Here is a 13,866-nt window from a genome sequence, read left to right as displayed (position 1 = left end):
GTATGTTATGTAGACTACGGTATGTACTGTATGTTATGTAGGCTACGGTATGTACTGTATGTTATGTAGGCTACGGTTTGTTATGTAGACTAGGGTTTGTTATGTAGGCTATGGTATGTTATGTAGGCTACGGTATGTTATGTAGACTATGGTATGAGGCATAAAGATACTGAACTGAACATCATTCCACGAAACCAATATGCAACAGGAAGTTATTAACAACTATGGGTATAGATAGATAAAGCAGATCAACAGGAAGTTATTAACAACTATGGGTATAGATAGATAAAGCAGATTAACAGGAAGTTATTAACAACTATGGGTATAGATAGATACAGCAGATTAACAGGAAGTTATTAACAACTATGGGTATAGATAGATAAAGCAGATCAACAGGAAGTAATACACGATGTGCTCTTCTTAAATGGACAGGAATGTTATCAATGTTTCAGATTTATACTGTTGATTAGATGGGCTTTGAGAAATACATCTCATGAACTGAATAAATATTGGTATTTTATTAGGATCCCCATTAGCTGTTGTGAAAGCAGCAGCTACTCTACATGGGGTTCACATGAAACATGAGATGATACAGACTTTTTTTGAAACCAGGTTTGCTGTTCATTTGAGCAATATGAGATGGAAGGGAGTTTGTAATAACAGCTCTATATAATACTGTATGTGTTCTGGATTTGGGGTATTGTGGAAAGCAGGTAGCCCTGTTTGATAAGAATACATGTGTTAGTCAGGCATTTCATTTCACTCCAAAATAGGCATAAAACCTAAGTAATAACAGTGGACATTTGCCTAAAATAAAACTAGAATCGTTTTCAATAATTGACAGACATCATGGCTGAGTAATAGTTAGCCTGAACAGCCGCTAGGTGGCGCTTACTTGCAACTATTTTTATGGTCTACAGCGACCACTATCAGCTGTTCAGGCTAATCACAGGCTGACACATATCAGTTTCAGTACTGTTTTCAGGCGAATCGAAAACGAAATTGTCTACAGGACACTACAGAGAAATAGTAATGGCGTCTTTTTGTAGGCACTAACTCCGGCATGGTTCTTTGGACAGATCTTATGGAGAAAATGATTGGCGTTTTTGGATAAACGACGAAAATAAGTTGGGTATGTGTTAAACGCAGGCTTAAAAGATTTTATACGTTTTGCTCTGTGGAATAATCTTCATCAATTAACATATGTTTTTTGGTGACTTTTGAAGAATTTATATTATTTCTTAAAAAGCACATAAAGGCTTCATAATTCATAAAGGTCATGTTAGCTGACTCCTATTATCTCATATAAAAAAATAAGTATAAAATCTCCAAAACCTGTGTTGACCTCGGACCTTATTTTCGGCGTTTATTCCTAAACCCTATTCTCTCCACATTCATTTTCGCCATAGGGATGGCTGAACGAATCAGACGTAACTCATTTCCGGGTTGTAGAACTACAAAAGCAGGGTAATGGTTAGAAGGGTTACGTTTTTGTCAGAATTGACTTTTTGAAGCAGGTTTAGGAGAATTGATGCAGCAGGTTAGGAGTGACAGGTTAGGAGAATTAGGAAAATATTAGGAAAGGGTTAGCTAAAATGCAAAAATAAATAAATGCTTTTGACCTGAATTGACAAAAGCTGGATCCCATCTAGAGAAAACACTCGCGAGTCATCTAACTCGTCACCTGGAAGGTAAGACGAAATCCGACATAGACCTAGTACTTCTATACATGTAAAGTTAAAATCTGTTTATTCATATGAAATTACCAGGTGACAATGAGGGATCATATAGGTTAGCAATAATATGGTAGTTATGAGACCATTTTAGAAATACTGCTCAAGTATTCATCATGTTTCACACTGATTACATTAATAAATACATTTAACTGTATATATCTGTTTGTATTAGTAATAGTATGTCAAATGAAAATTTCTGGTTGAAAAGCATGAACTGTGTTCTTTATGCTCAGAGGTTTCCAACATACTGATTGGTGGAACCAGCCTGATTGCTGCGTTCAACATTCTATTTCATTCAGGATTTTGGCAATGAAGCCCTTTATCTACTTCCTTTGAGTCAGATGAACTGGTGGATACCATTTGTATATCTGTGTGCAGTTTGGAGGAAGATGCTAATTAGCGTTAGCGTAATGACTATCTATGGTAGCTTCTAGCTTGCTAGTAGTCTTTGCGCTAACGCTAGTTAGCATTGGCTTGTGAAACTACCTATAACGTCCTTCATACTGGATGCAGAATCATAAAAAGGGTAACCGTTGAGTTCACCAGACTCTAGGGAAGTAGATAAAGGGCTTCATTGCCAAAATCTCTAAGTATCCCTTAAGTTGACGCAGCAATCAGGCTGGTTCCAACAGGCTAACTTCCATCAGTATATGACAATGATTTCATAATTTTAACTTTGAACATCAACTGGCTAAAGTCTGTCATTGTTTCCTTTACTACCATGCTTCAACATTCTAGTAACTATGTCCTGCGACAACCAGCAAGGAGACCAGTCGGCCTTGAAGAAGAGAATATGTGACTTTTTAGAGGTGAAGAAACAAGGATCCACTGCCCTCCAGATAGCTAAGGCTGTTGGACTGAAGAAGGCCAAGGATGTAAACAGTGTCCTGTACGCTTTAAACAAAGCTGGACTTCTTTATGCAACCACAGACAAACCACCAGTCTGGTCTGTGGAGAAACCAGGGGCGGCGTCAGTCTCTGTGAGTGTTCCAGAGTCAGATCGAGTGCCTAGTCCTTCTGAGACCCCTGGCAACACATTGGAGGAACTGAGAAGGGTGCTGATGTCACAGAGTGATGGAAGAGCGATGAGTGTGCAAGAAATTGCCAGAGAATTGGGCCAATCACGAAAATGTGTGAATAAGAATCTTTATGACCTGCAAAGTAGTGGCAAGGCAGAAAAATTGGGAGAGAAAATGTGGAAAATGAAGGATGAAGCAAGCTGTGGAGGAGAGCTTATTGAATACCAGAGGTAAGTCTGTGAATGTGGCACACATAGGGAAAAATATATATAACAAATTAAACTAAAAGATATCAAATGCAGAAATGAAATAATGTTCAACATTCAGTATCCAATTTCACAAACAAAATAGTAAATGACTGCAGGTACTTATATATTCTATTACTTTAATATATGAAATAGTACATGATGTTTCCTCCCTTAGCTAGTGGCAAGCTGTGACATACTGTGCTGCCAACTCTATAACAGACCTTTCAAAAATTATAAAGTTTCTCTTAGTTACATTGTTCTGTGAATGTTAAACGTTTAATTTTGAATTTGGGGAAGGAGTTTCTAATTGATATATATATTTGGGCCAGGTGATTTAGAAAGTGTTCTCTGTCTCTCCCTCTCTCCAGTTATGATCAAGATATTGCCATCAGACTGACTGAAAGCTCCAGGTTAGACCACTCTTTATTAATCAAACTGTTCCTAGGTAACCAACCTGACCAATTTCTTTGCCTGTGAAGAAATGGAGAAAAACACATATTACCTCACAGGCTACCCTCCCTATTAAAACATTCACCATAGGCTACCATCACTATTAAAACATTAGGGGCGACAGGGTAGCCTAGTGGTTAGAGCGTTGGACTAGTAACCGAAAGGTTGCAAGTTCAAATCCCGAGCTGACAAGGTACAAATCTGTCGTTCTGCCCCTGTTCCCAGGCCGTCAATGAAAATAAATATTTGTTCTTAACTGACTTGCCTAGTTAAATAAAGATAAAATAGTTTTTAAAAATCACCATACATCAACATCTAAATTATGTTTTGATTTCAGGTTTTCCAAAGATTTCAAATTATTGAGTGTTCTGGGTGCAGGAGGCTTTGGGTGTGTCACTAAAGCCCAACACAAATTGGATGGAAAAACGTACGCTGTGAAGATTGTGAAGAATATGGGGTAAGACCAGAGGAGAACGACGGCCCCCTCTCATTGAAGCCACGAAGTTAAAGGCCGACCATGGTACTGCAGCAGGACAACAGGCTCTCCGTTATAGTCAAATGAAATGGATAATCTATGTGGAAACCTTGAAAAAACATCAATCAAAGACAATTATGTTTACCAATAGTTGCTTCTAATACACCAGATGTCCTTGAACAGATTTATTTTAAAATCACGCACAGAAGAAGTTATATGGATAGTTCAGTTGCTAATGGCAGCCTGCAGTACCTCGGTCGGCCTTCAACATGATTTACTCAATGAGAGGGGGCAGCACTGAGCCAGCCTGCATGTTATGTCTAATGGCAGCCTGCAGTACCTCGGTCGGCCTTCAACATGAGTTACTCAATGAGAGGGGGCAGCACTGAGCCAGCCTGCATGTTATGTCTAATGGCAGCCTGCAGTACCTCGGTCGGCCTTCAACATGAGTTACTCAATGAGAGGGGGCAGCACTGAGCCAGCCTGCATGTTATGTCTAATGGCAGCCTGCAGTACCTCGGTCGGCCTTCAACATGAGTTACTCAATGAGAGGGGGCAGCACTGAGCCTGCCTGCATGTTATGTCTAATGGCAGCCTGCAGTACCTCGGTCGGCCTTCATCATGAGTTACTCAATGAGAGGGGGCAGCACTGAGCCTGCCTGCATGTTATGTCTAATGGCAGCCTGCAGTACCTCGGTCGGCCTTCAACATGAGTTACTCAATGAGAGGGGGCAGCACTGAGCCAGCCTGCATGTTATGTCTAATGGCAGCCTGCAGTACCTCGGTCGGCCTTCAACATGAGTTACTCAATGAGAGGGGGCAGCACTGAGCTAGCCTGCATGTTATGTCTAATGGCAGCCTGCAGTACCTCGGTCGGCCTTCAACATGAGTTACTCAAATACTCATACTAATTGTTCTATTTGTGATGTGAATTGAGTATATAGTATGCTTATTGGTCATAGTATGGATGTAGTGAGTATGCCAAAAGTTACTAAATTTGCCAAAATATGAAGTATACAAGCAGGGGATACTATTTCTGTACTTTAGGGCCCATAATGCAATTCTTCAGGAAATGGTCGTGGCTTTACATCGTTTTCAGATTTGGAGAAGATGGCGGAAAATATGCAGCCAAAGTACAATGAGAGCCGATACAAATTCTTTGCTTTAACTAATTATGACACATGTTCAGAAAATGTTGAGCAATGTAATAAATTAATTACTTTTCAAATAAGTTACACGTTATGTTGGCTGACAATTTGTTAGCTACGCTGTCCTTACGAACCACATAGCATATCATTACAGCAGTATGTGCCGGTATGTTAGCTAACTACCTAACGTTAGTAGTTATGCATCAAACTTGTCAGTGTATTAACTATAGTCTATCTGACTACCCAACGTTTATTGTCTTGATTATTCCCATCATTCCTAGCTTAAAAAAAATAGAGTATGTTAATATGGGGATTCAAACATGGATTTGGCTTCATTGAGTTTTCACATAGGAAGGAATGGTGTCACGTGATCAATGGCTTTGTCCATTCATATACACAGTCATTGGCTAAGACATTACTGTCCCCATTCTGTTCCCCCTAAACGTGAATAGTGTGTATCCCTCTTACCTTGTGTGTCTTCTGTATGCTATCGTTGATGCTCATTAGCAACTATCAGCTGTTCATTTACATGTTGTAATTATGATCCTTTCTCTTACAGAGAAGCAAATCGTGAAGTGAAAGCACTGGCTACCTTGGAACATTCTAACATTGTTCGCTACTATACGACTTGGCCTGAGGATGCCAATTGGGTCGATGGGGGCTACAGCACAGAGTTAGTAAAGACAGTATTATTAAGTCTAATTTTGCCATTTAGATTAGTTAATTTGTGATCATCAAAAAAATGTTAAATTCTGGAGCGTATTATTGTGTTCAACTCTTAGGTCATCGGTCCAGTCTAAAATCTCAGAAGACTCTGACAATTATTCAGACCAGGGAGATGGATCTACACATGGAACAAAGCAATCAGATTTAGACCTTTCTGAATCAGCCAGCGAAGACCAAGCAAACCACTCAATGACCGATTCCAGCTCAAGGTGAATCACTTTACCGTTATGTGTTCATTTATCAATTCAGTTGACAGAATGTCCCTGAGAAAGTTTCTTGACTTCTGTATTTGTCTGTTTTTATTTTATTTCAGCAATGGAGACTGGCCTTGTTTGTTCATTCAGATGGAGTTCTGTGAGGGAGGGACGCTGAAGGACTGGATTAGCAAAAATAATGTTAGAACGAAGGACAAGGCACATGGAATATTTCAGCAAATAGTTTGTGGAGTGGAATACATCCACTCTGAAGGACTTATTCACAGAGACTTAAAGGTATTTGTGAGAATCTGTCTTCCTGTATTTTCAGATGCCAAGTTTAACCACATTATTGATGACATTTATGGAGAAATGACACCTAATAAATGTGATACCTTTTTTTTTTTAGCCAGAGAACATATTGTTTGGAAGTGATGGCATGGTGAAGATTGGAGACTTTGGTCTTGTGACCACGATCACCACTCTGAGTGGAGCATCAATGTACAGGACTGTCAACAAAGGAACACCAGTTTACATGAGCCCTGAGCAGGTAATGGAGTTTTTGTTTTGCCAATGAATAATATTTTCAGCTCAACAAATTGATCCTTGGTCTAGCCATAATATATGCCATTCAGCAGATGCTTTAATCCAAAGCGATTTAGTCATGGGTGCATACATTTTACATCTGGTCAGGTCCATAAGAACTCCTATTTAGTTATTCTCTCCCAAACCACAAATTACTTTTGTATTTCCAGAAGACTGGGGGGAAATATGATGAGAAAACAGATATATTCTCTCTGGGACTGATATGGTTTGAACTCCTGTGGCACATGTCCACTGTCTCGGAGAAGATCAAGGTGAGCACACCGCCCAGTAGCTTTCACATCTGGTTCTGTGTCATGTTAAACACTGCCCAGTAGCTTTCACATCTGGTTCTGTGTCATGTTAAACACTGCCCAGTAGCTTTCACATCTGGTTCTGTGTCATGTTAAACACTGCCCAGTAGCTTTCACATCTGGTTCTGTGTCATGTTAAACACTGCCCAGTAGCTTTCACATCTGGTTCTGTGTCATGTTAAACACTGCCCAGTAGCTTTCACATCTGGTTCTGTGTCATGTTAAACACTGCCCAGTAGCTTTCACATCTGGTTCTGTGTCATGTTAAACACCGCCCAGTAGCTTTCACATCTGGTTCTGACCATTTTTAACCATGCCCAAAATCTTCTCACTGGACAATCATTGCGGTCCACTATCATCATCATATACCCCCCCCCCCATCTACTATCATCATCATATAACCCCCCCATCCACTATCATCATCATATAACCCCCCCCATCTACTATCATCATCATATAACCCCCCCCATCTACTATCATCATCATATAACCCCCCCCATCTACTATCATCATCATATAATCCCCTCCATCTACTATCATCATCATATAATCCCCTCCATCTACTATCATCATCATATAACCCCCCCATCTGCTATCATCATCATATAACCCCCCCCCCATCTGCTATCATCATCATATAACCCCCCTGTCCGCTATCATCATCGTGTAACCCCCCCCTGTCCGCTATCATCATCGTGTAACCCCCCCTGTCCGCTATCATCATCGTGTAACCCCCCCCTGTCTACTATCATCATCGTGTAACCCCCCCTGTCCGCTATCATCATCGTGTAACCCCCCCTGTCCGCTATCATCATCGTGTAACCCCCCCTGTCCGCTATCATCATCGTGTAACCCCCCCCTGTCCGCTATCATCATCGTGTAACCCCCCCCTGTCTGCTATCATCATCGTGTAACCCCCCCTGTCCGCTATCATCATCGTGTAACCCCCCCTGTCCGCTATCATCATCGTGTAACCCCCCCCTGTCTACTATCACCATCGTGTAACCCCCCCCTGTCTACTATCACCATGTAAAAAGTGTTTTCTAGGGGCACTACGTCATCACAGCCTTTTATCTGAAACAAGTACATTTGATGGAAACATCTCTGGTTGGAAAATGCTGTTTTTATGCAGATTGTAGAATATTTGCATGAAAAGCTGTCGCCTATTGGATGGAAACCTATTATATTATAGAAGCTATTGACTTCTAAAGCATCACTTTTTTACTCTGGAGTTTTGCCCCATGTTATCACAGGTGTTCGAGAGCCTGCAGAAAAGGACATTTCCTTCTGACTTCCGTGAGAAGTTTATCTTAGAGGTAAGGAGTGGTGACAGCTGTCCGTTTTGCCTGTCTATACAACTTGTTTTAGAGTGAGTACACAGTATCTTCATTTTGTCCCATATGTTTTCTGTCGCAGCATAAATTCATCAGTAAAATGCTGTCGGAGTCGCCAGCAAACCGACAAAACGCAGAAGAGATTGCTGCTATCCTGAAAAGAAACCTGCTCGGAAACCAAACTGGATTACAACAGAAAACTGTATGAAATGTTGCAGGGTAGTGGCTCGAAATGCTTTGGGGAAAACAGTGATGTCAGCATAGAACACCTGCATTGCTTGCTGTTTGGGGTTTTAGGCTGGGTTTCTGTACAGCACTTTGAGATATCAACTGATGTACGAAGGGCTGTATAAATACATTTGATTTGATAGAAGACACGTTCTCTTCGAGACAGAGCGCATAGTGATGATGTCATGCCTCAACTGAAGCAGTAAACTGGGAGGGGGATCAGTATCAGTACAGTATCCTACTGTATGTCTCAGGAACATTTTGGCACTTATCTTTCCACTTTTGATTCTGCTGTACGGTTTCTTTTTAAAAGTTGATTACACAGAATAGAGGGTAAATATGAATATTATGTGTAGGAAAAATGTTTGGGTCCACCACACATTTCTAATGCAGAACCCAAGGTGTTCTTATTATAGGTTTCTAACCAGGTAAGACCCATTTTTAAGTAACAAAAAAACTATTTTCAAGGGCGACCTGGCAAGAAGTCAAAACAGGGAAATAGAAGCCGTGTCCATAAAACGTTACAGAAAAACACAGAATAAACACAAAAAGACAATTTCACAAGTTAAAGATTCAATTGAAGATCAGAAACAACTGTATTGGTCACAAACGGAGTTGTCGATCAGAGTCTTAAAAACAGACAAGGACACCAACTCCCCTAACTTTACAATCTTTTGAAGCATGTTGAGATGAAGGGGAATTGTGTGGTTTCCCCATCTCAGTTGTAGCCCTAGGAACAGACAAGGACAGCAGCGATTGTGAACGAAGACTGTATTGAGCGACTGATCTGGTTAGTAATCACAACATGTACGGAGTTGAAATTATGTCCATTTTATTGTGATCCTTTCTACTTTTAAAAAAAAAACGTTCTAATTGTAACAAGGGCACATGGACAGAATCATGGAGTTTATTTAAAAGTAAATGAAAACATTGAATGTTCTTACAGGGAGATGGGCATATGGTTTCTTCCAAATGTGGCAAGTCTTCACAACTACGCAACTTGTGCTTTTAAAAAAAAAAAAATATTAACGTGATTTCGAATTAAATGTTAGACGCATACTGTATAAAGAGCTTATGAAATAAATGTCCAACGCCAATGTTGTTAACTTGTTTTTATTTTCTGCATACTATTAAGACCATAAAGCCCGTACCTCGATGTCTAGAAGAGATGTATACTTTGTAACACATGGGGGCAGTCTCGGTCTAGTTGTTATATGGCAGTTACAGTGTTTTCAGAAAGTATTCATACCCCTTGACATATATAGCATATTCTGTGACGTTACAGCATGCATTCAAAATGGATTAAATATATTTTATATACACACAATACTGTTTGCTAATAAATTGAAAATGAAATATCTAATTGACATAAGAATTCACAGTCCTGAGTCAATACATTTTAGAAGCACCTTGGGCAACGATTACAGCTGTGAGTCTCAGAGCTTCCAATTGATCCGAGGTATGTAGCGTTTACCGTGAATTCAGTCTCCGCGATACGGATGACTCGAGATTTTCAAGATTTTGCGGGGATTGTTGGTGATATTTGGTGAAATTCTGCATGGCAATATGCAATGATTTTGTCACAAATGCGATGACGAGGGGGAAAGTTGTTGACGTGTGGCTTGATTCAACCAGATGACGTGGTAAATGCGGTGATTGGTTGAAATTGTGAGCCCAGATTTTTTGTACTGCGGTGATGGGTCTGTTTTATGCAAAATAAAAGTGGGTGATTGGTCAAATATGCATGTCCTTGCATAATATGCAGGAAATGGTTGATTTACTCCTCTCAAACTTGGTGTTAATTTAATAAAGCTTTGGTGCTTTTAATATTAATAGACCACGTGGTCTCAGGAGCCAAACCCTTTATTGACAGACATTATAAAGCCTTCGTTGAGAGGAGGCTTGGTTTTTCATTAAATAAAACAAAATGGAAGGGAAAAAAACGTTGTTTTATGTTTCTAAATAGGAAGTAGACAGGCAGCAAAAGCACATTCGGCTTCTCTTGTTCCATGCAGATATGGGCAGTGTGTGTCACGGCTGGATTGGCTGCGTTTGTGCTGTCAAAATCCATGCCATAACCAACCGCGTTACCGCTAAAACCAGCTTGTGGTTGTCTTGAATATACCTATCAGCGCTGCCTGAAATGACCACTGCATCATGATTTTAAGGACACACCTCAAATATCCCCCCCCCCCCCGCCCATCTGAGCACAATGAGCTGATATTAAACAGGTCAATTGCCGAACCCATTATTAGGGCTGGAAAATGCCACTGTGCCAGTTTTTACATGACGAGATAACAAACAAACGTGCGTTTGACATTTGCGCCGCTTTGACGCCAGCCGAAAATAGAGCCCTAGTCTAAATACAGTCGATGGCACCGTGGCCGTAAAATACAGACAAGGAAACTTGGAGGGAGGGTTTTATGCACATCCACACTGTTCACAGGAGCTGAATAAAGATCCAATATTAAGAGAATTTCCGCTCGGTTGTACTGCTCACAAATGTCATGTTTTATAGACATCATGGAAGCATCTAACAGATCATATTTTCATTAGAGCCATGTAGCCTACGTTCTCACCATGAACCCGTGGAAGGTGAATAATTAGAATACGTTTGGTTTTTAATCCAATTAAACGGAAAACAATCAATCTGCTTCGGACAGTTATTGCTCAATATACAGTAATGTGACTAGAATGACATCGTAAACAACAGCCAGCTTTCCGGGACATAATGGGCAGAAAACTTAAATGCTTGTTCATCTAACTGCAGTGTCCAATTTGACAGAGCTTGGAAGAATTTTTAAAAGAATAAATGGGTAAATGTTGCACAATCCAGGTGTGGAAAGCTCTTTGGCAGCGATTACAGCCGTGTCCCAAAGGTTATTCTACAAAGTATAGACTCAGGGGTGTGAATATCTCTGTATTTCATTTTTCATTGATCAGGCTGAATTCAGGCTGAAACAAAATGTGTAATAACTCAACGTGTATAAATCCTTTCTAAAGGGACTTAATGAGGGCAAAAAAACTTATTTCAAAGCAATAGACCATTTATAAACCTTTTACTCATAGGTTAGTTGTCTCTCTCTCTCTCTCTCTCTCTCTCAATTTAAATGTAAGGGGCTTTATTGGCATGGGAAACATGCCAATAAATAAAATAAAATAGATAATAAACAAAAGTTAAATGAACAATAAAAAATTAACAGTATATGTTACACTCATAAAACATCCAAAGGAATAGAGACATTTCAAATGTCATATTATGTCTATATACAGTGTTGTAACGATGTGCAAATATTTAAAGTACAAAAGGGAAAATAAATAAGCAGAAATATGGGCTATATTTACAATGGTGTTTGGGTTTACTGGTTGCCCTTTCCTTAACAGGTCACACATATCGGGTTTACTGGTTGCCCTTTCCTTAACAGGTCACACATATCGGGTTTACTGGTTGCCCTTTCCTTAACAGGTCACACATATCGGGTTTACTGGTTGCCCTTTCCTTAACAGGTCACACATATCGGGTATGAAGGTAAGACGGATGCAGACCACGTCAAATAAACAATGGTTTAATAATCCAACAGGGGCAATGGACAGGTCAAGGCAGGCAGGGGTCAGTAACCAGAGGTGGGGCAATGCTACCAGACGGCAGGCAGGCAGGCAGGCTCAGGGTAAGGGTAAGGCAGGAGTCAGTAACCAGAGGTGGGGCAATGCTACCAGACGGCAGGCAGGCAGGCAGGCTCAGGGTAAGGATAAGGCAGGAGTCAGTAACCAGAGGTGGAGCAACGGTACCAGACGGCAGGCAGGCTCAGGGTCAGGGTCAGGGTAAGGCAGGAGTCAGTAACCAGAGGTGGGGCAACGGTACCAGGCGGCAGGTAGGCTCAGGGTCAGGGTAAGGCAGGGGTCAGTAACCAGAGGTGGGGCAACGGTACCGGGCGGTAGGCAGGCTCAGGGTAAGGCAGGAGTCAGTAACCATAGGTGGGGCAACGGTACCGGGCGGCAGGCAGGCTCAGGGTCAGGGTAAGGCAGGGGTCAGTAACCAGAGGTGGGGCAACGGTACCGGGCGGCAGGCAGGCTCAGGGTCAGGGTAAGGCAGAGGTCGGTAATCCAGACGGGGGCAAAGGTACCGGGCGGCAGGCAGGCTCAGGGGAAGCGCATCTTGCTGCTGTGATGTCACACTGTGGTATTTCACCCAGTAGATATGGTAGCTTGTCCGTATCTCTCTGTCCTTATCTCGCTCTCTCGATCGAAGCCCATCCGGCCTCTTGAACTGCTTTCCTAGAAGTCGAGACCCGGCAGCAAAGATCACGACCCCTCTCACCATAGATGTCCGTCAATTGTTTTCTCCCTCCCTCTGGTGACAGCCATGAAGGTGATCTAGGGAGAATAATTATTCTTCATGGAAAAGCAGCTGCAGAACACTCCCAGAACTACAGTCCCAAGGACTGTACCAATCAATCAGGGAAATGTGAACAGTGCAACAAACGTGTGCAGAACAAATCACAAAGAGTAATGATAATACCAGGATCCCTCTATCAGTGATAATACCAGGATAGGCATGATGGTCATTGTTGACCCGAGGTGGTGGAGGAGCTTCTGCAGGAGGAGACAGTGGACTGGAGCAGAAAGGTTTAATCAGGGATACATGGAGGGTAGGATGGATCCTGAGAGAGGCTGGGAGTTTCAGGCGCACAGCCTAGGGGTTAATGACAAGGTCAATTTCAAAGGGACCAATGAATCGAGGGGGAAGTTTCTTTGATGCCACCTTCAATGGCTGATCCTTCGATGAGAGCCGTACCCTTTGACCTGGGGTGTAGACTGGAGCTGAGGCCCAGCCACGATTGGCTTGGGACTGGGGCCTGTTGGAGGCACGAAGAAGGGCAGCCCAACTCCAGGTATGGTGACAACGACGCAGATGGACAGAGGGAATCGCTACCTCAACCTCTTGGGGAAGGAACAAGGGGGGTTGGTAATCCAGAGCACACTCAAAGGGTGACATACCTGATGAGGCGTTGGTGAGGGTGTTGTGGGAATATTCAACCCAGGGTAGCTGAGCACACCAGGAGGAAAGATTAGCAGAAGTCACGCAGCGTAGGGCAGTCTCCATCTCTTGGTTGGCCCGTTCGGTCTGGCCGTTGGTCTGGGGGTGATATCCAGAAGAAAGACTGACATTGATACCAAGAGCTGAACAGAAGGATCTCCATACCTGGGATGTAAACTGGGGTCCTCTGTCGGAAACGATGTCAGTGGGAATGTGTGGCAGATGAAACACATGGGATACTAGCAGGTCCGCAGTCTCCCTGGAGGACGGGCGCGTGGAGGGGAATGAAGTGAGCCATTTTGGAAAACCTGTCAGGATGACGGAGTTACCGTTAGATGGGGGAAGACCAGTGACGAAGTCTAGAGCTATGTGTG

General features: G+C 42.0%; 1 protein-coding gene across 3 annotated transcripts; it reads left to right on the top strand.

The window, feature by feature from the left end:
* Window positions 1-800: 800 nt before the first annotated feature.
* Window positions 801-9,560, top strand: pkz (protein kinase containing Z-DNA binding domains). Of its 3 annotated transcripts, none has more exons than XM_031798914.1 (11): window positions 801-1,132; window positions 2,475-2,985; window positions 3,372-3,413; window positions 3,791-3,910; window positions 5,636-5,749; window positions 5,859-6,011; window positions 6,116-6,293; window positions 6,406-6,546; window positions 6,752-6,853; window positions 8,146-8,208; window positions 8,309-9,524. In XM_031798914.1, exons 2-11 carry the CDS (start codon window positions 2,480-2,482, stop codon window positions 8,432-8,434), a joined length of 1,545 nt encoding a protein of 514 aa, XP_031654774.1. In that variant the 5' UTR covers window positions 801-1,132; window positions 2,475-2,479; the 3' UTR covers window positions 8,435-9,524. The 3 variants fall into 3 exon arrangements, with proteins under 3 accessions (XP_031654774.1, XP_031654773.1, XP_031654775.1); XM_031798913.1 differs by having other exon boundaries at window positions 1,029-1,691; window positions 8,309-9,560; XM_031798915.1 differs by lacking the exon at window positions 801-1,132 and adding an exon at window positions 1,255-1,691 and having other exon boundaries at window positions 6,755-6,853; window positions 8,309-9,560.
* The last annotated feature ends 4,306 nt before the right edge of the window (window positions 9,561-13,866 follow it).

Source organism: Oncorhynchus kisutch, linkage group LG20 (genome assembly GCF_002021735.2).
Source record: "Oncorhynchus kisutch isolate 150728-3 linkage group LG20, Okis_V2, whole genome shotgun sequence".
Lineage (NCBI taxonomy): Eukaryota > Metazoa > Chordata > Actinopteri > Salmoniformes > Salmonidae > Oncorhynchus > Oncorhynchus kisutch.
The sequence above is the reverse complement of the archived record's forward strand: the minus strand, read 5'-3'. Positions and strand labels throughout refer to the sequence as shown.